At 43.4% G+C, this 25,386-nt stretch overlaps 2 protein-coding genes across 4 annotated transcripts in view; both read left to right on the top strand.

Moving 5' to 3' along the window:
- The first annotated feature begins 394 nt into the window (after positions 1 to 394).
- NACC2 (NACC family member 2) overlaps positions 395 to 25,386 on the top strand; it is a 153,259-nt gene continuing 128,267 nt past the window's right edge. Inside the window, exon 1 of the mRNA XM_075905540.2 lies at positions 395 to 534. The gene's annotated coding sequence lies outside the window, so the exon portion shown is untranslated. The remainder of the gene's footprint in view (positions 535 to 25,386) is intronic.
- On the top strand, positions 396 to 11,926 carry TMEM250 (transmembrane protein 250). Of its 3 annotated transcripts, XM_075905545.2 has the most exons (3): positions 397 to 534; positions 6,061 to 6,137; positions 7,301 to 11,926. In XM_075905545.2, exon 3 carries the CDS (start codon positions 7,434 to 7,436, stop codon positions 7,851 to 7,853), a length of 420 nt encoding a protein of 139 aa, XP_075761660.1. In that variant the 5' UTR covers positions 397 to 534; positions 6,061 to 6,137; positions 7,301 to 7,433; the 3' UTR covers positions 7,854 to 11,926. The 3 variants fall into 3 exon arrangements, with proteins under 3 accessions (XP_075761659.1, XP_075761660.1, XP_075761661.1); XM_075905544.2 differs by lacking the exon at positions 6,061 to 6,137 and having other exon boundaries at positions 396 to 534; XM_075905546.2 differs by lacking the exons at positions 397 to 534; positions 6,061 to 6,137 and adding an exon at positions 751 to 1,058.

Genomic DNA, 25,386 nt, shown 5'->3' with positions numbered 1-25,386 from the left:
CCCCCCGCTATCCCCCCCACTCCCCCCGGCTGTAACCCCATCCCCCCATTATCCCCCCACTCCCCCCGGCTGTAACCCCATCCCCCCGCTATCCCCCCCACGCCCCCGGCTGTAACCCCATCCCCCCGCTATCCCCCCCACTCCCCCCGGCTGTAACCCCATCCCCCCGCTATCCCCCCCACGCCCCCGGCTGTAACCCCATCCCCCCACTATCCCCCCCCACTCCCTCCGCCCCCCTCCCTCCCTGCCTGTTCTTGCCCCTCCCCCGTTTCCCAGGCGACAGGCTCCCCCCACGCCCGCGGCCCCTCTTTGCCGTCCAAGGAGGCGGCGCTCGATGATGACATCATCACTCCGCGTCGCCTCCCTCCGGGCCCCCCCCAGTCGCCTCGGCCGGTACCGGTTGGAGGGAGCCCGAGCCGCGCTGGCCCGCACATGCGCACTGCAGCGCTTGACCTCCGGCCCGGGGGCGCCCCGGGCCCGGGACACCTGCCCCCAGTAGCGGCGGCAACTCGGCCCGGGACCATGGGCAGCGCGGTGAGTGTCAGGCCCGGGGGGGCAGCCTGTCCGCGGCCGGTGCCCCCCCCCCCCCCCCCGCGCCGGGCCGTCGGGGGCTGGGCCTGCCCCGGGCCGCGTCCCCGCCCCGCCGGGCCCAGAGCCTCCGATGCGCCGCTGCGGTGTTGCTGACAGGCCGGGCTAGTGCGGGGGGGTTGCTGTGCCTGGGCCCAGCCCCCCCCTCTCTCCTTTGTGGCCCCCTCCTCCTGCAGGCGTTGTCCTTGCTGTGCCCCGGCCAGAGGGACACGGTGGGTGAGGTAACATCGCTGACTGGCCCCCCTTGGGGGGAAAGACGGGCTCTCCCGCTGTGCCCCCTTCCCTTCTCTGAATGGATCTGATGCTGTGTTTGAACCCCACCATGCTTTGTGGCCTTCACCACATCCCCTAGCAGTGAGTTCCACAGGTTGTCTGCCCATTGGGTGAGGAAGTGCTCCTTCGTGGCCTTTTTAAACCTGCTGCCTCTTAGTGTCCTCTGGGGACCCCTGGTTCTTGTGTTATGTGAAGAGGTAAATAACACTTTCCCTGTTTGTTTTCTCCAGGTTCAGGGTTTTATAGACTTCTATCATGTCTCCCCCTGGTTGGGAGTAGGGCAGGGACCACAGAGTGAACAAACAGGAAAGGAAGAGATGGGATCAAGGGGGTGTGTAGGAAGGTAATAGGCAAGGTGTGTGTTAATCCTTCTCAATGGAAGGTGGCACTGCCCACATCTGCTTGTTCTCAAGGTGGATATTACAGTAGAGCCTTCCACCCATGCTGCACAGATATCAGTCTATCACTAGGAAATGTCGTTCTGTCTAGTGTGGTGTTGTGGTTTGTGGTTGTAAGCAGCTGTTTGCTCTTCTTGCAGAAGCTTCTTTGATGATGTGGGCGTTCTCTTCCAAATTGCACATGTGTGTATAGTGTATGGTGTGCATGGGTTGTCTGTCTATGTATATACAGCAAGGTTGTCTGTCTGTGTATGTCTGTCTATGTATATATTTATATGAATATACATATTGCCAGACTAGATCACCCACAGCCCATCTAGTCTGATATCCTGTTTGATAGAGGCCAGCAGCAGTTGTTTCAGAAGAAGATGCAAGAAACCTCATGTGGGAATTGCCCCTCCCCTGCCATTAGATCTCCTACCCTGATCAATTAGAAAAACATGAAGATTAAGATCTCTCCACAATTTTGTTAGCTTGTGATCTACCTCTTTATTTTATATATTTATATCATGTCCAGTTTTTATTTCTAAGGAAAACAATCCGTGTATTGTAAATCCCTTTTCAAGTGAGAGCTTTTCCAGACCATTGATCATTCGCATCTGTCTGCTCAAAACTTCTAATTCCACATTATTCTGTTTTAGAGGGGCTGACCAATGCTGCATATGGTATTGTAGATGAGACTGCATAATTGATTTTTAGAATGACAATATAATATTCTCTGTCTTATAATTAGGGACGTAAAGGGACCCACTAATCATTGCCTTAATGTCATGCTTACTGGAGTAACCAGTTAACTGGTGCCTGACCTGGCTGGAGCAGTCCCTCCCTTCCACCTGTGGTGCAACACAGTGGCCAGTTAACTGATTAAACATGTAGTTTACCTGGTTAATATTTTAAGCAGGATTTTACATTTTTAATCCTAACATTATTTTTGGCCATGGCTGCACACCAAACCATAGTCTTCATTGGCCACAGTGATACCCAGATCCCTTTCCTGAGTTGATGCTCTTAATTTAGAAATAGAGTATAATTTTTCCCTCCAATGCACATTTCTTTTCATTTATCGACAATGAACTTTATTTGCTGTGGTTACCCATTCACCAAGCTTATTTAGGTTCCTCTGAAGTTACTCACAAGCCTCTCTGCTGCACCTGATAAACTTAAATAACGTTGTGTCATTGCACATTTTCCTGCTTCACTGTTTATCTCCCTTTTCAGATCACAAATAAATATATTAAACAACACTGGGTCTGATCTAGTGTGAATCTAGTAGAGTTGTTATTATAGTAGGTAATTTTAGCATTTTCATCATGGCACACATTATATATAATGAGAGAATAAAATGTGCCAGCTAAATTGCCTTGAAGACTGATGCCTCCATTTACCCACAGAATGCGATCTTGGGCAGCACATTCTCTTATCAACATAACTAGCAGTGAAAGGGCAAAAGGGGACTCATTCTTCAATGACATCCAGTTCTTTAGCCTTACACCATGGTAAAGGGTGCCAATGGCGGTGAGGGTTTTTGTGTTGTGAAAGCCTGGAACTAGACCGGCACTGAGCCAGCCAGAGGGGAGGGTGTAAGCCTCTCAGTTAAAATTCCTAGAACCATAATATCAAATCCAGAAAGGGTTGACTGGGCTTTTCATCCTTCTGAGGTCAATATTCCCTTGCAGCAACAGACTTTTTTTTGAGCCAAAATCTTGAGAATAGGGTGCATAATGTTAGGTATTCAAATCCATAGTTAGGTAATTAAACTTGGGTACAGAATCATAATGGTTAATCTATGTCCCGTGTGGTCTGAAATTGGCATTAAACATACCATAGCAAGAGAGGGAAATTGCCTAAAAGTTTTTGGGGAAATTTTCTGTGATTCCTTTTTTTTGTGCAAGGTACCACCTAGTTGGGTTTTTTTTCCACATAACAGCAGTTGTATTTTGTGATGAATGAATTAAGGCCCACATGACATAGTTAAATGCATTGAATAGAACTTTGCACCTGCACTGAACTTTAATAATTTCAGTGGAACTTCCTCCTAGGGGTGTCAACGTGTAGTCGACTACACAAGTAACCAATAAGCCTGTATGAGAGGCGGGGAGAGAGGAGGCGCGATGGAGTGGGAGCCTGTACCAGTGAGGAGCTGGCTTTAACCAGGTTCCCCACAAGCACTGGATCTGCCTGCCTACCCCCATGCTGCTTCCTCTGATAGAAAGGCAGCAGTGTGGAGGGTGAGGGGGGCAGATGGGAGTGGGGAGCCAACTTTGAAGCAGGGAAAGGGAACTGCCATGGGCCAACCTCTGTCTGTGGGGAGCTCCAATCCCCATGGATCCCCTACGTTGCGGTTATACCAACCTAAACCATGGTATAGACAGCACTTCTCCCACTGACATAACTGTGCTTCTTTCCAAGGTTGATAAACCAGGCTGGTGGGAGAAACTCTCCCATTGGTGTAGTTACATCTTCACTGAGGTGCTACAGCAGCGCAGCTGCACCGTTGCTACCTTCCCTGAGAGATGGAGCGCTTAAAAGTCTACAATTTCAGAGTTATGCCCTAGTCATGAAATCATTTATGCACATGCTGAACTTTGAGTGGTTCCTTTGAAGCTACAGCTGGAAGCTTAACATTAACTCTGTTCCTTAATAGAGGTGTCTCTTTATAACCTTATTTGTCAAATTCCTACCACGTTCAGTATAAAATGAAATTTTAGACAGCCATATTTGCAGTAAACTGCAATATATATGTGCCTCAGGCTTGACTTGATCTTTTGTAAAGTCTCAGTGAGATAAATAAGCTAATTGTTTCAGTAGTTTGAATGTTATGAATATTTAAAGTCAGCAAGATGAAACTTTTTTTTAGATGAACTCAAACCTGAAAAGTTGTGGAGCACCCTAATAATTTTGTTTACTGTACCTAATGGATTAGGTGGCACTAGAAAATGTCAAATATTATTTCATTGGAAGTGTTAAATGGCATGCAGAAAGACCAATGATTTATCAACCGTTTGCTGAAAGGATGATTATTCCATTTAAAATGTAATATTCTTCAAAGTTTACATTTCATCTTACAACACCTTCTCCCACGGCTGTTTCAGTGTCAGTGTTAATCTTATCTAAAGAGCATAGACCCATTAAAAGTCATTTATGTTTACATGATGGGCACAGCAGCATGGAAATGAGAACAAGCTGTTGCTGTTAAATGGCCTGGTCAGCTCAGCTCAGCTCAGCTGTTGAAGCAGATCTAAGATTAACCCGATGATTGTTTCATGGGACAGAATAACCTCAATGGCAAAGCTCAGACCTAAAGCCAGTATCTTTACTACACCTCACCATAATAGCATGGAAAGGGGGAGTATTCATGGGTAGAGCAGATAAAGATGTCAGGTTTTTAATGCTCTCACCCTTTTACTTACAAATGTACTTAACAGTAAGGTAGGTAAGTAGTTCAATTGATTTCAGAGAGGCTACTCGTTTGAGCAGAATTAAGTCGCTGCATAACAGTGGGCAGAAACAGGGCCATCAGGAAGGATTTTAGATTGTTCAGTAATGTTCCAATTAAAGGTATTCAACATGAGACTGTATTTTTAAAAATAAAAACAAAAATAGTATATTGTTGATGCTGCCATATCTAATACTTGAATATGCCAAGTTCTAACATTTATAATTTGTTCATTCACAATATTTTCATTTTGAAAAAAATCATTTAAAAGCAGTACAGTTTGTGGGTGCACCTTGTTACAAATATCATGTGTAGATTTTAGTTATATAGTATTTCATCTGTCAGAAAGATACATTTTCTTAACCACAAGATTAAGAATGATTAATAATATAATAATGCTTTGCACCTATATATTATCATTTTACTTTCATCCAAGGATCTCAGAAAACTTTAGAAATATGTGGTTTACAGGCTTCTACTGTAGTGTTTTATATTACCTGAGCACTTTACATTAATAACTAAATTTGTTTCTCTAACACTCTTGTGAAATAGGGATGTATTATTCCCATTTTACATATGGGAAGCGGTAGCAAATACTGGGGAAGTGAATTGTTTAGGGTCATACATAATGCCTCTGATCGACCCAGGAACAGACCTCAAATCTCCCAGTTAACTTAACCACAAGATCATTAATTTTCCTCTCTTCTGTTAAGCCCCTGGGTACCGCTTAGGTTTTTAGGCAGAATTTACTTGGGGCTTTTACCTTAAACAATGAAACAGTACATGTCCCTATGAAATAGCTCAGGATTATTATGTTTACAGGGTTAACTGAGGCAGAGAGTGGTTAAATGACTTGCCTAAAGTCACACATTGAGTTAGAGGCTGTTGTGAGGTTTGTAAAGTATTTTAATATCCTGGCATATAAGGTATAATATAGCCTTATAACTGATTAATAGTAGTCTTGGTATTAATAGGAATTAGTTTCAAAGAAGTCTCTAATAAAGTGAAATTTCATGTTAGTCATAGCATTGACAGTATTTCTCATTCAGCAAAAGAAAGAACTTTCCAGGCTTATGTGTCTGAATTTTCCCTAGCTGTGAGATGCAAAGTGATAACAAAAAGCAGTGTTATGGGGTGTGAAAAAGGCTGGAGAAGTCCCCTGTTATTTAATAACATTGTCTGATTAGTGTATTGTCATCTCATAACTACTGGAAATTGGCACATTGGAAGCATGAGGCAAATCAGAGATCAGCTAACAGACTAATGCTCCACACTGTCACATAATAACAAAGCTGACACGGGAACATGTTTGGATTATAAATCAGAAACACTACATAAGACTAAGGGTATTTCATTTCTTTGTAGACTATGGAGAAACCTTTTTAAACTACAAAGCACAGGGAATTGCGATGACTGTGTGTCCTCAAGGCTCATCCAAGCGGGTGCATCCTATCCAGTGTGCAAAAACATATTGCTTTGTTTTTCTTTCAAAATGTTCCATTGTTTTAATTTTGTTTGTTTGAAATGTCATTCTGGGGCATATTAGCAGGCGTGTTGTAAGCAAGACACGAGAAGTAATCCTTCCACTCCACTCTGTACTGATTAGGCCTTACCTGGAGTATTGTGTCCAGTTCTGGGCATCACATTTCGGGAAAGATGGGGATGAATTGGAGAGAGTCCAGAAAAGAGCAATGAATGGAGCAACTGATGAAGGAAGATTGAAAAACTGGGTTTGTTTAGTATGGAGAAAAGACCTAGGGAACCTTGGTAATAATTTTCAAACACATAGAAAATTGTTTCAAGGAGAAGGGAGAAAAATTGTTCTTGTTAACCTCTGAGGATAAGACAAGAAGTAATGGACTTAAATTACAGCAAGAGCAGTTTAGTTTGGACATTAGGAGAAACTTCCTAACTGTCAGGGTGGTTAAGCACTGGAATAAATTGCCTAGGCAGATTATGAAATTTCTGTCTTTGGAGATTTTTAAAAGCAGGTTAGACAGACATCTGTCAGCGATTATCTAGATTTTAGAGAATATTTAGCCCTTGAGTTCAGGGGACTGAACTAGAAAACAGCACAGGGTCCATTCCATTGGTTCAGTCCTGTGATTCTACAATGCACAGGAAGGAGCCTAGAACTGCCACTGTCTCTACTATGACCTGTATTAATTTGCAAAGTATTTTGAAAGCCTAACTCAGAGTGTTACTTGTAAGTGAATGAAGATCAAATGAAAACCCCTGTTGCACTACCATGCCTTGATATTAATCAAGCTTGCAAAACTGTTGTGAAAGTATACCTGCTCAGAGAAAGTCCTCTTGCTTCTACTCCATTACCATTGTGAGTTTGATGATAGGTTAATATTAGAACCTAGATACAATGCTGATTAGGTGCTTTGTAAAAATCTGGTTAGGTGGTAAAGGGAAAAAACACATGTTACTTACCTATCAGAAAAAAACCTAAGCAACCAAACATTACTCCAGGCAAGTGAGTGAGTAGAGTTTTTCAAGGTGGTTGTAAGTAGCAGCCAAGCTGGAATAGATCCACCAGACTCTCATTATCTCCCTCTGGAGTTTTTTAAATGTGTTTTCCTTCTGTTCCTTCCTGCAGGCCTGTTCCTTCCTGGAAATTCAGCAGAAAGTTTGCATTCATAGGTTGCTGAATCTTTTCCATATTAATGGATGACATTTGGTATGTGCACTGCAAATCCTGCTCTGGGACTCTGTGAACTGTGGGGTGCCTGATGCCTGTAATCCCCATTCCCCGCCGTGTCCGTTCTTTCCACGGCCCCCACACAACATGTCTGCATTCAGCCTGTGGCCCAGTAAGGACCACTCACTTGGTGCGCACCAAGTACAACAACTTCGACATCTATCTGAAATCCCGATGGATGTACGGATTCATTCGTTTCCTGCTGTACTTCAGCTGCAGCCTGTTTACCTCCATCCTCTGGGTGGCGCTCTCTATCTTGTTTTGCCTTCAGTACCTTGGCATCCGGATCTTTCTGCGTTTCCAGTACAAACTCTCCATCATCCTCCTCTTGCTGGGGCGAAGGCGGGTGGACTTCAGCCTCATGAATGAACTGCTCATCTATGGAATTCACGTGACCATGCTGCTAGTGGGGGGCCTGGGCTGGTGTTTCATGGTGTTTGTGGATATGTAAATAAAGTGAGCGCATGTGGGCTCAGGAGGCAACTCTTACTCTACCCCCCAAAATGTGTGATATCCCCTTTGCCTTCTTTAATATACATTTATTTATCAGTGCTGCTTTTTTTTTTTTTATAAAGTCACGTATCTGTCTCAAATTGGGGGCTTTTTAATTTTGTTTGTTTTTGAGGGCTGGGGTGCTGCTTCATTCCAATTCCTCATTGCAAGAGGACAACATTTGATTTTTTTGTTTGCATAGTAAAAACTTAATACATTCCCTTTCAATCCATAGGAGATTGGCCTGCCAAACTATGCCATTTGGCATGTAAGGTCAGTAATTTAGCTGAAGGAGGGAAACCAAATCATTTTGCACCCTCCCCATTTTATCCATCTATATCCTCTTTCTAAAAATATTCAGTGATGTCCTGTGCAAGAAATATATATTTCTATATATCCAGCCTTTTCCCAGTGAGTATTCTGGATTTTGCATTATCCTTTGCTAAACTTATGGGCCAAATCATCCATTATTTCAGTAGAATTACACCAGGGATGTATTTGGACCGTTTGACATTTTATTTACCTCAGTCTTCAGCTTTGAATGACTTACTACTCTTCAGGCATTTAGGATGGGATCTGCAAAATCACTGTGGATCATTCCCCTCATCATTCCCATTTGAAGTAATGGAAGCTGAGTTACATCCAATATTAAGTGTTTTGAAAATTCCACTCTCAGCAGATAAACTACTAGGAAATAATAGACCTACAGGAACTCATCTCCGTTTCTTCCTTAATGCCGATCATATGCGGGCTCAATTCTGATCTTTCTTACTTTGGGTTTCCTTTACGCCTGGTCTACACTATGGAGTTATTTTGAAATAATCCCCCCTATTTTGAAATAATAAGCAGTGTGATTTAACAGGCTGGTTATTTCAAAATCTGTAGTCCTGCTTTCCTTGGGTAATAATGCTTATTTCAAAATTGTTTCGGAAGTTTTCAATTTTACTTATTTCAAAATAATTTCCTAGTATAGTCATGCCCTTAATGTCTTCATGGAAGTTACTCCTGAATTGTACCAGTACAAGTGAGATCAGACTATGGTGTCCTTCATCTAGGGGAAAATTGAAAATTAACCAAAATCTGAAAGTGCAGCAGTGTAAATTCTTAAATATTATGGAAGAAATATTCTGGTTCTGCCACCATTTGAGGTAGTGGAAGGTCAAGTCATTGGAAACTTTTTCTGCCAATTTAATAATCAAGAGACAAATTCTGATTTTAGTCATACCAATCTTAATCTGTGATAATTCCTCTGAAATCAATGTATGCAGCTGACTTCAGAGATTGGCCTAAAATGTCTGTCTGTCCTGAGTTACCAGCATTTCTTGACACATTCTAAGTTTGTTTTGACTTTCCCTGTTTTTTGGTAAGGGATTACAAATTGCTTTCTTGTATTGAGGTTGGCAACAGAGACCAAGACCCATTTCTGTTTTCAAACCATTGAAATCAGCGGAGTTACACTCCATGTTGGTATAACGTTAATGTAAGTGAGATGAGACTTAGGTTACTAATATAACAAAGAACATTTTTGTGATCCAATATTTGTCGCCTTCAGTAGGGTTTCTTTATAGGGTCCAATGCATAACTCATGCAGGAAAAAGATGCTTTTACATTGCAGCTTGTGGGAATGGTATGTTTTGATGGTCAGTAGACATTTTGTTTTGCAGCCTTGTGGATACAGAGTAGGGATGCTTCTGTCTGATGCCTTAATCTAGAACAAAACCAGAAATGATCCATACAGCCTGATATTTCAGTAATACAGACTGATCACATGGTGCTGGTTAAGGCTTGCTCCTGGCAGAACAACCTTAGATCAGCACTGCAGTAATTGAGAAATGTTTCAGTGTTGTGCTACGGACCCATGTTCTCTTGATACTCCTTGATAGTTGTCAGAACTCTGCATGTAACTGCTCCCCTTGGGCTTTATTCTAGGAAAATTCATTCAGCTGCTATGTTTATTACATCTGTCAACTCCTGCATTCATCGCCCCTGTGTCTGAGCACTACATGTTCTTCATTTGTTTTACAAGTATCTTAAGTTTAAGGCTAAGATTTTGTCACGGGTCTCTTTAGTAAAAGTCATGGGCAGGTTGTGGGCACTAAACAAAAATTCACAGAACTTGTGACACAGAACGCTGTTGGGACTTGCAGCAGCTCCTGTGGCAGGGGTTTTTTGCTGCTGCTCCAGACCCAATGCTGGCTAGCTGCTGGTCAGTTGTTCCAGTGGTGCTGGCACTAGCCACTGGAAACCTTGAGTTTTGAGGAGCCCCAGGGCTGACAGCTGCTCCAGACCTGCCCCAGAAGCAGCCTGGAAAATAATGGAATCTGTGACCTCCAGGACAGAATCATAGCCTGATATGTTTCCAGAATCAGTGGGAGGGACGGAGATCCTCTGTGATGCTTCCATTCCCCAGTCTTCCCACTCAGAATTCTGACGTTGAGATTCTGGGCTCCAGTGTGCGGACAGACTCTTTATAGCAAAGCCATATTGAATCTCTGGGGAGTGTGGTCCCCAAAGATAACAATGCCCTTTTATCTCCATTGTGCATGCAGCTCCCAGCCTAAGGGAGTATCTTAGCCTCCCTGACAATCCATAAGGGAGCCACAGCAGGCCATGTAAGTTACAGCAGCCGTGGAACTGGTCTAACGCTAGTGGCCTCACCAGCACCCAAATCATCCAAAACCCCAGAGGTGCAAAAGTCAGGTAAAGCCACTTGCGCTCCTCCCACTACACCTGGCTGGCCCAGCACTGAATCTGGTATGAAGTCAGGTGGAAACTTGGCAGGGAGGATCTATTTCAGTGCCTATTTAAATAATAGCCGAAAGAGGGGTGAGTGGAGTGTGGTGTGTATTTCCCTGATTTCCCCTCACCTGCTCCAACTTCCACGTGTGTTTTCTACAGCAGTCCAAGCCCTTACTGATCCGGGGAGTCAAGCACCAAACCTGGATCCTGGTGTTTCAGTGCATTGTACTGTTCCTAAAGCACCACACTAGCCCTCTTGTGTCCAAAATTGGATATTACATATCAATCGAATGTCCTTCTCTAGGCAAGTAAAAGGGTATTGTTTGCCAAGTCAAGGATAAAAGGTCACACAAGATTAAATCTAGATGAAAATGGTGCCCTCCGTAGGCAAATGATCCCCCAATTTATTCCTTTACACCCAAATGTCTGCTACCAAAATGCCCTAAAGCTTTGCTTTCCGAGACCTGACTTCAGGACTCTTGTGATTCTCCTGCAAAAGTGCATAACTTGGAAGGCTGTAATTGCATGGTGTGATCAGCAGGCGAACAAATAGCCAGACTCCTAGGTTCTATTCTCGGATGTTTTGCTGTGAGCTTGGGTAAGTCACTGAAATGGTCTCATTTTCCACATCTGTAAAATGAAGCTAATACCTACCTTCCTTTGTGAAGTGCTAGTGATCTTTGGATGAAATGTACTAAATTACACAAAGGGCAACATGTCACAGGCATTAAGCCAGTGCAAGTGTCTATATTCTTAACATCACTGTAACCTGTGAATTGTAATCAGCTGCATATGGGGAAACTGACCTTTGAACACCAATATTGGCAGGTAAGAGGAAGAGGGAGTAATTTTCACATCCTTTGTTTTAAAATGTCAATTTGAATTTTTTAGATGTATATGAATAGAATAATACTTGGCACCTATATAGCATTTTTCATCTTCAAAGTGTTTTACAAACACTGGCTAATTAATCCTCACAGCATCCCTAGGAGGTTGCTGAATAAGTAAGATCTTGGTAATGATTTGGAATTGCAATCAGGTTTTCAATACAGGGATTTTGTTGTTTAAGTGCTGATGTTTATTTTTAAGTAAAGGTTTTTCTCGAGTTGAGATGTTCAAGGTGACCTACAAGTTCAAGAAGGTAGGCTGTGAGCAAGAACACTGTTAACCAAACCACGGCTATATAATGGACAAACTAAACGACACAGTAACATATGTGCTTTCAACAAGGAATTTTTTCATATAAAGCTTCCTGCCTTGCAAAAATCCAAATAATAAAATGGGTAGAAGCTAGAGTTTATTCCTATGTCTTTAGGAGTCAGACAAATAGCCAGTGTTAGTTACCAGCAATATTTTAGTCTAAGCCAGTGGTCCTCAACTTTTTTAAGCCCAAGATCATGTTTTGAATTTAAGTGCAATCCAGGATCTACCTCAAACCCAAATCCCCTTGCCCTGTGTCCTTCGTGCCCCTTCTCTGTAGCCCTGCCACTGCTCACTCCATCCTCCCTCCCCCATTCTCCCTCCCTTTCATCAGGCAGGGGCAGAGGGTTGGGGTGCAGGCTCTTGGGATGAGGGATTTGGCATGTGACAGGGGCTTTGAGCTGGGGTAGGGGTTCGGCGTGCAGAAGGGGCTTCATGACTGGGGCAGGAGAACTGAGCTGGCTCCAGCTGGACACTGCTTACCTCAGGTGGCTCCTGGATGGTGGTGCAGTGAGGCTAAGGCAGGCTCACCCTGGCCCTGCACCACTCTCAAAAGCAGCCAGCAAACTTCGCTCCATCCTAAGTCCTACTCTGTTCTGTGGAGATAGAACACAGGGTGGGTGGGGGCACCCTGACATCAGCACCCTCCTCTCCCTCCCCTGCTCTGCACCACAAGCAGGAGGCTCCCAGGGAGGGGCAGCTCCAAGGCAAAGGGCCGGAGATACGCAGGAGGGGGGAGGAGGGGCAGCTGAAGTGCTTGGCTTGGTAGCCTCTTGGCCAAACCAGTGAGGATCACCTGTTAGATGCTCCAAGATCTACCAGTAGATCCCAATCTACTGGTTGGTGACCACTGGCCTAAGCAGATATGTGCAAACCCTATTCCACTGTGGACATCGATTTTTTTCCATAGATTTATTCCTGTTTCCCAAACGCACCAAGACATGAGAGTGACCTGGTCAGATTAACCGTAATTGGGGGATGAGGAGGGGAAGGAGAGTTCATCATTGTTACAAATAACACTGTAGGTAGTTAAAACAATTTGAAAAATGTCATCAGTTTTTCAACCTGGAAAAACGTGCCTCATTTTTCCAATTTCATTTTGGAAAATGAAAATAAATTGGTCCGTTTCACTTTTGGTTTTAGTCAGTTTTTCCATAACCCTCTCATGCTGCCATTTTGGGGCTGTAAATTCTGCAGATTAATCTTTCTTTGGATTTTAAATGCTTCCAGGGAAATGTTTAAAGAAGCCATAGAAGTATTTCTATTTTTCTTGAGCTTGAGTGAGATTGTTTTCACCAAACCTGTTTTTCTGGGCCGTATTTGATCTGACAGTATCTCTTTGGGCCCGATCCTGTGGTCTTTGCACCCCAAAACTTCCTTTGCTATTTCCTTTCTAAGTCATTGAAGCTTTCAGGTATGCAGGGAATGGAAGACCTTTATGTCTTTGAAGCAGGAACTCCTGATCTATTACACAGGGTTAAGGGCAAGGATTATTGTTTGTGTGGTGACAAAGTTGCATTAGCTCTGCCCTTTAACTGATGAATGTACAAACTACAATGCAAAATGTTGATCTGCATCATGTTAACCTTTTGAAACCTGGTTACAACTTAATGTCCAGTCCCTCTAGAGTTCTTTATGAAATGTGCCACCTTCATTAAACCTTCTTTTAAATGTGGATGGATTGATGGATTAAACCAATGAGAAAAATGTTAGAGATGCGTTTTTTGCCACCACTCTGCTCTTGAATTGTTTGACGCCTTCATTGCATGACAGTAGAGTGAGGCAGTAGAATCGGGTGCAATAAAATTAAGCCTCATAGACTTCCCTGTGAGGTGTGTGTAATTGTATTCATTTTTATAACTATTTGAAAGGTTAGTCACCGAGAAGTCATGGGGAGAATTAGGAGTCCTGAATCCCAGTCCCTTACTCTAACATGACTTATGTCTTGTCATATTCTTTGCCGATGTGGAGTAACTGCTGTCCCTCTCCTGTGCTGAGAGGAGGCTACTGTACTTCACTGTTATCACGACTTAGCAGCCAATGTAGGCCGTGACTAATGGTGGGGTTATTGTCAGTTAATGCAAAGACTCCAGAGACTCTACAACATCTACTAGGGCAGGGGTGGGCAATAAATTGTTACTGGGGGCCACTTCAGAATTTTTGAAGGGGCCGCTGGGCCACACTAGAAGGGGCGGGGCCTCAGGCGGAAGGGCGGGGCCAGGATACTTCCCTGCTTCCTCACCCACAGAGCATGATTGGTCTGGTGGTGGGGGAGCACGTGAAGTCTTTGCCTCCCCCAGAGATTCCCCCTAAGCGCACATGCCCCTGGCAGTGGGAGGAGACTTTACGAGCTCCCCCTTCTGCTCCCAGCCCAATCAGGTCTTGGGGGCGGGGAAGTGTGCAAAGTCGTCACCTGCCCTGCCAGGAGCACGTGGTATTTCTAAGTGCTGCGTGCTCCTTGCAGGGCGGGGGCAGGGCAGAGGAAACTTCATGCGCTTCTCCCTGCCCCAGGCCTTGATTGGCCTGGGGATGGGGGAGCGTTAGGGCCTCCGTGGGCTGGATCAATCCACTTGGCAGGCCAGTTGTGGCCCACGGAGGCCTTTTTGCCCACCCCTTTACTAGGGGCATTGTCACTGCTACTGATTTTATGTCAAAGATGCTCAGATGTAGGGTGGTGGGCAGCAGCATGCATAGATCTAAGATAGATACCGACCATGATTTGTGCTGGTTTACATTGTCAGCTTTGTGTAATGTTTTGTAGCCAGTGAAGCCACTGGCTTCAAAGATGCCAAGCATGGAGAGCTATTGTAAGCAGGAAAAGATAAGCTTCTAGAGCAGCATTCACGTGGATCCAGGAACCCAAAATCTTCACTTAAGGGGCACAAAGAGGCCCAAAGATGAGACTTTCAGTCACAGAACGCTTGGGGAGAGAGAAGGTTCCTGACACGCAGCCAGACTACTAGGATTTAGTGCAAGGATGAGTGGTTCTTACTCTTAGTAGTAAATGAAACAACAAAACCAGCCTTGCATGCGTGACTGTTTGGCTCATTGCCTTACACCCACTTCACAAATGGTGTCCCAGCTGCAAGACCTAGCAAATGCAGCCAGGTGGTTGTAGAGGGCTTTGAAAGCTACCATATAAGTGCAGGTCATGGCCTCTCTTATTTCTAGAGGACGTAAGAACTCATCTGCCCATATTCCTAAAACCAACTCAGAGTATCCCGCCAATTTTGATAACATTGTTTTGAAGAAGCTGAATGAAAATGATAGGAACAAAACATCAGTGAACTGGCATCAGAGTTCTGTGTGTAAACATGACAAAGAGAGTTCTTGTGCTCCATTTGGAGTCATATATTGTGCAAGGTGAGTAATGTAAGTAAAATGAATGAGCGTATTCTAAGTGTACACCACAAAGCTGAGCATTTCACTTCTCAATCAGTACATTTTAAGAATCCGGCTGCTTTAATCGGCAATAATGTTCCAATTTGCATAAGGGAACAAGCTCAGGCCAGATTCTGGCTGAGTTACACCAGTGGAAATCCACAGAAACTCCACGGAAGGCACTGGAAAAATAGTCGTGGAAGTAAAATCAGTATATGAAGCCTTTGTTAAGTGCATTAATTGGTGAAAAGCTAATTTAATTCCACCCCATGTTCTTAGACCAAGTCATAACAACTTGTATTTATACAGCATCTATCATCCTAAAGCATCTGACAAAGTTAACTAATTGATATGCAAACTGTACACTGGGGACCACGTCCTCGCTGGTGTAAATAGGAGTAGCTCGAATGAAGTAAGTGGAGCTAAACCAATTTGTACCAGCCCTTGGATTACTTCAATCATCTCCTTGCTGTATCCAGCTGCTTCATTGTATTAAAAGACAGCTAAAAATACATGAACTATTTTCCTAATGTTGTTCATCTATGCAAGCAAGTGCTGTAGTTGCCATACATCAGTTACGTGATGACAGATGGAAGAGCAGGTGTCCTGCCCCGTCATCAATGGCTGGGGATGTCCCCCAGCCCTAGTCCACACTCATTCTTTCTTTCAAAATAACCCCCTTTAGGTCGAATTAATAAGTGGAATGTCCACACTACCAAGCCTGTTATTTCGAAATAATGGGCTGCTTATTTTCAAAATCTACTCCTGCTTTCCTGGAGGAATAATGCTAATTTTGAAATAGTTCTTTTGAAATAGCAGTAGTGTGGATGCTTCGGTGCCAGTACTTCAAAATAACTACTCCTCAGAGTAATTCACAGTAAATACTCCCTAGTTCTTCCTGGGGTTCTCAGTCAAGGTAGCGCATCCACATTAAGAGAGCCTGCCTCAGACAAATTTAGAGGCTTCCCTGTAGTGAGGACACACTCTTTCAATTTCGTTATTCTGGAAGTTATTAAATCGATTTTAGTTATTTTGAAATAGTTTCCTAGTATAGGCATTCCCACAGTGGCTCCTACTGAGACATGGTCCACACTGTGAATAAATTTGAGAATCCCTTCTCTGAAGCACCAGGTGTTGGCCACTGCTGGAGGCAGGATACTAGAGTTGATAATCTTGTGTCTGATCTGATACAGTAAATCCTTTTGTTCCTAGTTAGTAGATAAGGCAAGATGTAGTGTGGTGCAGGCCATAGAATAGGATAGATAAAAGGCAACATTTGATTGACTAATAAGTTTGGAGCCCTGTGGGTTTACTACATTTTATAAGATTACCAGTCCTGTGCTTGAAAGCATGTTATCCGTGGCCTTGTGACTCCCAAAGCACTTGAGGGATGCAGCCACCTTAATAACACTCCTCGTCATGTGGGGTTGCTTACGAAAGCCCTGTATATGCTAAGGAAAATCAAAGCATTGCAATCAGATTGATGTGACGTTTGTATGTCATAAGATCAAGCAGAATTTGGGCAAACCCCTCCATGAACTAGTTGCAAAAGTGTCTACATTAGGGGTGTGCACTGGACAAATTACATCAGTGTGTGAATTCTATTTTTGTAGACATGGCCTCAGAGCCAGATCTATCTTGTAAGCCTAGCCCTGAGTCAGGGGCAGTGGGATCCCATGCCAGTCAAGCAGAAACACCAAGAGGCATTGCCACAACTGATTCTAGAGCAGTGGTCTCCAGCCTTTTAGCGCACGAGGTCGCTTTTGGAATTTAAGTGCAGTCCAAGATCTACCTCACACCCAAATACCCTGTCCTCACCTCCTTCGTGCCCCTTCTCTGAGGCTCTGCCCCCTGCTCACTCCATCCTCCCTCCCTTGCACCAGACTGGGGCAGAGGGTTGGGGTGGAGCCTCTGATCTTGGAGTAAGAGATTTGGAGTGCGAGGGGCTCTGAGCTGAGCATGGGGCAGGCAGTTGGGGTGTCGGAGGGGGTTCTAAGTACAGGCTCTGGGAGGGTGTTTGGATGCAGGGGTGTTTGGGGTGCAGGAGAAGATTCATGATGGGTTTAGGGGTTTGGGATGTGGGCTCCCGCTGGGCACTGCTGACCTCAGGTGGCTCCTGGTTGGTGGTGCAGTGGGGCTAAGGCAGGATCACCCCTGCCCTGGCCCTGCACCACTCCCCAAAGCAGCCTGCAAACTCAATTGCAAGTCTTTTTGTGCCCCCTCTGTGCTCTGTGAAGATAGGATCCAGGGTGGGAGAGGGGGCACCTTAAGATCAGCACCCTCCTCTCTCTCCTCTGCACAGCAAGCAGGAGGCTCCTGAAGAGACTGCTCCAAGGCAAAGGGCAGGGGAAGGGGCAGCTGAATTGCTGGCACTTGACAGCCTCTTGGCCAAGCCAGTCGGGATCACCTGTTAGAGGCTCCAAGATCGACCAGTAGATCCCGATCGACTGGTTGGTGACCACTGTTCTAGAGGTGTAGGGATGTGTGTGTGTGTGTGTGTGTGTGTGTGTGTGTGTGTGTGTGTGTACTGCACTCCCTTTGGACAGCCTGCTTCCCCTCTCCCATCTTTTGGGTGGTGGAGCCCTCTGGAGGGCTAACAGGGAGTAGTCCCTGTGCGTAGAAGAGCAGTCGTTGGGGCTGACCCCTGTGCCAGGAAATGCAAGACTGCGAAAGTTCCTTGTGCTCTCTGTTACTTATTCATCCCCAGCAGCTGGGACAGTCTGGTCCTCAGCTTACCCCTGAGCTAGCATTCCCAATGCAGTTAACCCCTGGGGAAGCAGGAAGGCTTGGTTTTGTTTTTTGGAAGCTGTTAAAAGTAACAAGGTGTGTTTACTCCCACAAAAGGCTTTTAGGAAAGCTCTCACACACGGAGACCGCAGTTAGGTGGGGAAAAATTAAGCCTTGTTCTCTTTTAACATCTTTGTTTCTATAGCCCAGAGAGAGCTATGTGGCAGGGAGGGAGAGTCGCATTTCATTTCTTCACCAGTCAGATCACCCTGTTAATTTTCTCTTTATGCTTCCAAGCAGTTGTCATGCCCAGAAAATGTCAGTTTAGTGTTTTTGTCCACTAATAAGCCAATGAAAATTGCTAAGTACAAGATATTTTTATTCAGCTACTAAAAACTGCTTAAGGATATCAAGAGCTGGGGTTTTCAGGATTTGTGTTAAAGTTTTGCTGCTTTGGTTGCTCTAAATCAGACTCTAATCCCTGATGTACACTAATTTGGGGTTAATCTCCATGCAAAATTGTACCAATTTAACTAAAAGTGTGGTTTTAAAGTAATTTAGATACACTGGTGTAGACCCCTGTGCAAGCACTCTTAAATTGATATGGCAGATTTATATTGATTTATCTTAAATGGATTAGGAGTGAATTTAAAATAAACCAGAACAAGCCACACTGGCATGCTTTGTCACCAAAACTTGTCTTTTGGCAACAAAACAGAGCATTTACACCACAATGCAACTTTTGTTGGGGAAAAAACACCCAGTTTTGGTGACAAAACGTTCTAGCGCTGCAAGAGACTTTTGTCTTTTCCTCTCCTTTCATTGTCCACAAAGACCCAGTGTGGACTATGCTGTTTGCTTTGTTCAAAGAACTGGCTTCTGCCAGTATCCCACAATGCCTGTCCTGATGGCTGTGCTCAGTGTTTTGTGATCTCTGCTGCCCTGCAGGCATGCACTTCTCCCCTTTCAAACCTCGGGGAAGTACCTGGCAGCTGAGTGAGTTGATCTGTATGGGGAACAAACCAAAAACAAATCATTGGAACACTTTTCTTTTGCTACTGTAGGGAGAGGGCTGGAGATTTTTATAGTCTAAATTGATTTAAAAACCAATTTCACTAAAACTAGTGCATCTTTCTTGAGCAGACAAGGCCTAAGTCAAGTCAGTGCAACTTCTCGATGTAAATAAGGCGTAAGCTCTGAGTTAGCCTACTGTTTTGTAGAATGGGGGTAGAGCCTTTCAAGGGTTTGACTTGTAACCTTCCTTCCATTGTAAACAATCATGGTGCTACTACTTTTAAACCCTCAGGAAGGTTCTTTCAGACAAATCAGGGAAGAAGGGGTGATTCAGAGTGCATAAGGAGAGCCAGGTAAAGAATTCAGCCTGGGTGTATACCACAGAAACCACTGGAGCCAAATACTGAACTCCTTGCCCAGTTCCTACTCAGGCAAATCTTCCATTTGCTCTAGTGAGTTTTGCCAGAGGAAGAATGTCAAGGTTGTATGTGTTAAGGAAACAAATGACTCTGCCTGTCAGATTTCCTGCTCCTTTGGGAATATTCCTACTGAGTAAATAGTTCTCAAGGAGTGAAGCTATTGTATGAAAATGTTGCCAAAAATTAATACATTGAAGAAAATCACAATCTGTTTGCAGCCATCCAAAAAGAGGCAAAGTTTGAGACAAATGATTTATTGCAAATTATTTGCTTAACAAGGTGGAGAATTTGCAGTTTAGGTGGGCAGGGGGTTCCTTGTTATTTGCAAAAAGCTAAAGAACAAAATCTGTACAGAAAGGAATTTCATTTCTACGCTCTAAAACTATTTTTAAAAGCTCAACACTGTCCCTCAACTATGGTATCACAATAATCTATTCAGATATCAAAGACACATGAAACCTCACAGCATGAGACAGTAGCCACACCCCCTAGCCCTTAAAGGATCCATCATTAACTTTTATCCTAATCCTGTATTTCCCTCCTTTGTACCAAGCAATTGCAGCATATATACATTTCTATATTATCTGGTGTGTATCCTGTTCCCATTGAAGCCTATGGCAAAGAGATCAGGTTGTAGGACTGTAAAATCACATTTAATTGGTTAACCTGTTAAACATAGTGTTTAACCAGTTAACCGATTAAGGCAGGGGCAAGTTGGGGGAGGGCGGGGCTGCTGTTTCTGGCCTCATGTGGGCTAGGAGCCTGTGGCCCCACTCAGACGCCTGGTGAGGCTGGAGCCAGCCCTCTGCCTGCAGTTAGCCACAGGTGGGAGGCTGCTCCTGGTCACTGGTTAATCGTTAAGGGTGGTATCAGGTAACCGGTTAACCCGTAACCTGTTCACATCCCTAGTCTCTACTGATCTTGGGTCCTGGCTGTAACAAAGCACGGCTGTGCAAATTTAAGCCCCAAATTCTTATGCAGGTGAGTAACTTGACTTCAAAAGAGCTATTGGTGGATCTGACCAAAACCTAACGACTTCAACGGGAATTGATTTCAACAGACTGTGGATCAGGTTCCAAGATACTAAAGTTCTGTATGAATTTGCTGGGCATGACTGTATATGTGGAGCTGGAGTTTGGTTGTTGATACTGGACATCATTACTTCCATGCGGGTGTTTGTTTTTACTTATTTTATTTTATTATTGCTTGAACTTCATTGACATTGCCAGATCAAATGTAACTCTCGTTTGGGGTTTTGTAAAAATTCAAGGCCGACAGAATTATTTCCAGGAGTTTTGGTTAAACATTTCAAATGAAAATAGCTTAGAAAAGAAAACACATTCGCTTGCAGTATTTGTAGCCTAGACATTGCCCCTTTGTTCTAGTGCATGAGAGCCAGAGTCTGGAAACTGAGTAGAAACTGGAGTCAGATATGAAAATGGTCATTTCGTTTTCACTGTTAATGGGGAAGAAGGGCTAAAAGTAAATAGTGTCAATGGTTTAAAAAAAAAAACTTAAGATTTTTTTTTTTAATGATCTAAGGTGTTAGTAGGGTGGGGAATGCAATTTTTTTAAACATCGATGGAATTCAATCAGTGTTTCTTTAATAATCAATATCCTGCTCCCAACAGTTATATGAAGCCAATGTTTTCCTCTGGTGATGGTGACAGTTTCCTGGCATAGAAGGAAATTACATGATTGAGGATTCACGTAACATGTTGAACTTTTACCAGTTAGGGACCAATGTGAGTTAAAAAGGCACATTTGTGCAGCAATCTCTTACTTCAGGCATTACTAATGAGCCAAGCTGAGAGTGCTGGTTTGCCAACAAATTTGCTATTTACTGTTCACCGGAGCATCAGTTATGACAAATAAGCAGCATTTCATTGAAAGCATTTTATGTACTGATTAAGACATTCCATTAGAAAGAGAGCTCTTTTGGGTCAATGGGAAGGCTCAGCAGCAAAGTAGATCTTGCTACACTTGCCATTCCTCTAGTCTCAGCACCACAAACCAACTTAGAAACAAAGGCCTGGCAATTAACCTTGACAAAGCCCTGGCTGGGTTGATTTAATTGGGATTGGTCCTGCCTTGGGCAGGGGGCTGGACTTCATGACCTTCTAAGGTCTCTTCCAGCTCTATGATTCTATGATCTTTCCTATTACAGGTCAGTGGGAAACGTTTTCTTTAGAATGTTAGGAGGCACAGAATTTCAAAGAGATTCCATTGATTTAAATCAAGTGCTTAAAAAAAATGAGGAGGTTAGTTAAACAGAAATTAAAAGGCACAATGATTAGAGCCAAATCCATGCAAACTGCATGGAAACTTTTTAAAGACACCATAACAGAGGCCCAACTTAAATGTATACCCCCAAATTAAAAAACATTGCAAGAGACCTAAATAAGAGTCACTGTGGCTTAACCACCATGTAAAAGAAGCAGTGAGGAACAAAAAGGCATCTTTTAAGAAGTGGATGTCCAGTCCTAGTGAGATAAATAGAAAGGAACATAAACACTGTCAAATCAAGTGTAAAAATGTAATAAGACTTCGGGACCAGAAGGCATTCATCCAAGGGTTCTAAAAGAACTCAAATGGGAAATTGCTGAGCTATTATCGGTAGTTTGTAACCTATCCTTTAAATCGGCTTCCGTACCTAATAACTGGAAGGTAGCCAACGTGACACCAATATTTAAAAAGGGCTCTAGAGGCGATCCTGGCAATTACAGACCGGTAAGTCTAACTTCAGTACCGGGCAAATTAGTCGAAACAATAGTAAAGAATAAAATTGTGAGGCACGTAGAAGAACATAATTTGTTGGACAAAAGTCAACATGCTTTCTGTAAAGGGAAATCATGTCTTACTAATCTATTAGAGTTCTTTGAAGGGGTTAACAAACATGCAGACAAGGGGGATCCAGTAGATACAGTATACTTAGATTTTCAGAAAGCCTTTGACAAGGTCCCTCACCAAAGGCTCTTGTGTAAATTACATGGCCATGGGATAAGAGGGAAGGTCCTCTCTTGGATTGAGAACTGGTTAAAAGACAGGAAACAAAGGGTAGGAATAAATGGTAAAGTTTCAGAATGGAGAGGGGTAACTAGTGGTGTCCCCCAAGGGTCAGTCCTGGGACCAATCCTTTTCAACTTATTCATAAATAATCTGGAGAAAGGGGTAAGCAGTGAGGTGGGTAAAGTTTGCAGATGATACCAAACTGTTTAGAATAGTCAAGACAGAAGCAGACTGTGAGGGATTCCCAAAAGATCTCACCAAACTGAGTGATTGGGCAACAAAATGGCAAATGAAATTTAATGTGGATAAGAGTAAAGTAATGCACATCAGGAAAAATAACCCCAACTATACGTACAGTATGATTGGGGCTAATTTGGCTATGACAAATCAGGAAAGAGATCTTGGAGTTATTGTGGATAGTTACAGTGTGCAGCGACGGTCAAAAAGGCAAATAGGATGCTAGGAATTATTAAGAAAGGGATAGATAATAAGACACAGAATATCTTACTGCCCCTGTATAAAACTATGGTACGCCCACATCTTGAATATTGTGTACAGATGTGGTCTCATCACCTCAAAAAAGATATTTTGGCCTTGGAAAGGGTTCAGAAAAGGGCAACTAAAATGATTAGGGGTTTGGAATGGGTCCAATATGGAGAGGTTAAAGCAACTGGGACTTTTCAGTTTAGAAAAGAGGAGACTGAAAGGGGATATGATAGAGGTATATAAAATCATGAGTGGTGTGGAGAGGGTGGATAAAGAAAAGTTATTTATTAGTTCCCAAAATAGAAGAACTAGAGGACACCAAATGAAATTAATGGGTAGCAGGTTTAAAACTAATAAAAGAAAGTTCTTCTTCACACAGCGTGTAGTCAACCTGTGGAACTCCTTGCCAGAGGAGGCTGTGAAGGCTAGGACTATAACAGAGTTTAAAGAGAAGCTAGATAATTTCATGGAAGTTAGGTCCATAAAAGGCTATTAGCCAGGGGATAGAAATGGTGCCCCTGGCCTCTGTTTGTCAGAGGCTGGAGAAGGATGGCAGGAGACAAATCACTTGATCATTGTCTTCAGTCCACCCTCTCTGGGGCACCTGGTGTTGGCCACTGTCTGCAGACAGACTACTGGGCTAGATGGACCTTTGGTCTGACCCAGTACGGCCATTCTTATGTTCTTATATTTATATATTATGACAGCCTTCCAAACTGGCTGGTTGCACTGGTTGGTTTTGACGAAGGCAGGGATGATTTCCATGGCCAATAACAATATTATAGTTGTTATGCTCATATAAAGGCAAATAAGTGTCATGTTTCTGGCCAGAAATGCTCACTATTGATTAGACAGAGGATGACAGAAATTCATTTCTCCTTCATGAGAATCGTGGGTGTGTAAAAGGGCTGAGGAGGGAATAATTGACACCTTCCTCTACAGTGTCTGGTGCCAACCCAGTAGTACAGGTGGAAAATGAGACTAGCAGATTGTTAGAGCCTATGGATGAAATCCTAGTTCTGTTGAATGGCAAAACTCTCATAGACTTCAATGAACCTATGATTTCAGTCTGTTTCTGTCCAACAAAACTGCTTATTCTCTGAAAAATGACTAATGCGTTTGAAAACAATGCTCACGGGGTCAGATTACAGCTGTGATGGGCTGGGATCCCCTTGGGACTGTCACCTAATATGCTGAGACCCCACTGAGCCTGCTTTTCCTGACATCCTGGGCATCCTGTAATCCTGTCTTGCAAAACCCAGCTGTCCAGCCTGCTTCAGCACAGACATAGGGACCAGGCCCTACTCCCAAGGCTGCAGAAACACATTGAAAGCAGCGTAGTATGAGACCTTCTTCCCAGCACTGACGTTTACTGCCCCTCTTGGAGCTAGCACCTCTATAAATCCGTCTTGTGCTGTATACAGATCTGTACAATATAAGCTCATGAAATTTGCCCTCATTTTCAATGTAAAAAGAGAGGTGCACAGACTCATTGCTCCCACCCGGTAACAGTAATTTACACTGGGGTTATTAATAAACAAAAGTGGTTTTATTAAATATAAAAGGTAGGATTTAATTGGCCATAAGAGAGAGCACACAAAACAAAGTAGGTTACTAAGCAAAATAAAACTGAACACGCAAGCTAAGTTTCATACACTAAAGAAACTAGTTACATGTAATATCTTATCCTAAAAGGTTTTTTGATAATCTTCACAGACTAGACATCCTTCCAGCCTGGGCCCAGTTCCTTCCCCCCATTCAGTCTTAGTTATTTCCAGCAGTGATCTTGGATATGGTAGTCAGGGAGAACTGATGACCTGGATTAGCTCATTTCCCACCCTTAAATAGGTTTTGCAAAAGGCGGGAATCCTTTGTGTTCAGTCTAAACTTTCCCTCTGGTCTTGTGGAAAAATACAGTGTTCAAGATGGATCTCATCATCGGGTGACATGGCCACATGTCTTGGCAGGAGCCACAATAGCCCTTCCTCCCAGGTTTACAGGAGAAACAAGTCTATTCACAGATCATTGTCCAGAGTAATGGGCCATTAAGTTCCTTGAGTATTATTAATTGCTCTCACTTAGTATGACTACATTAGTAATGCAGGCTTATACTTCATATTTCTATTGTCAAATACAGGAATGATACATGCAGATAAATGGGACAATTGTATTCAGTAGGTTACAAGCTTTCCAATGATCTCACATTAAATATCTCTCATATTCCAGTTATGTCCAATTCATCAACATATTCCCGCAAAGAATATGGAATGCCCTATCACAGCAGCATTCACACGTTAATAAATAGATACTAGTTGCTGTGTGCCGGTACACAACACACACAAAGAAATATTGGGCCAAATTTTGGAGTCTTTACTCCATTTTTATCCAGGCCAAACTCCTATAGACTTCACCACTGTTATTACTTGCCCGTTATGTCAGTGCACCCTGGGGATTCTTCAGGTATTTGGGGCAGAAAAGCGTTCTTGATACACTCCAGGAAATGGACTCTCGAAGGTC

Source organism: Pelodiscus sinensis, chromosome 23 (genome assembly GCF_052426305.1).
Source record: "Pelodiscus sinensis isolate ZL-2025 chromosome 23, ASM5242630v1, whole genome shotgun sequence".
Lineage (NCBI taxonomy): Eukaryota > Metazoa > Chordata > Testudines > Trionychidae > Pelodiscus > Pelodiscus sinensis.
The sequence above is the reverse complement of the archived record's forward strand: the minus strand, read 5'-3'. Positions and strand labels throughout refer to the sequence as shown.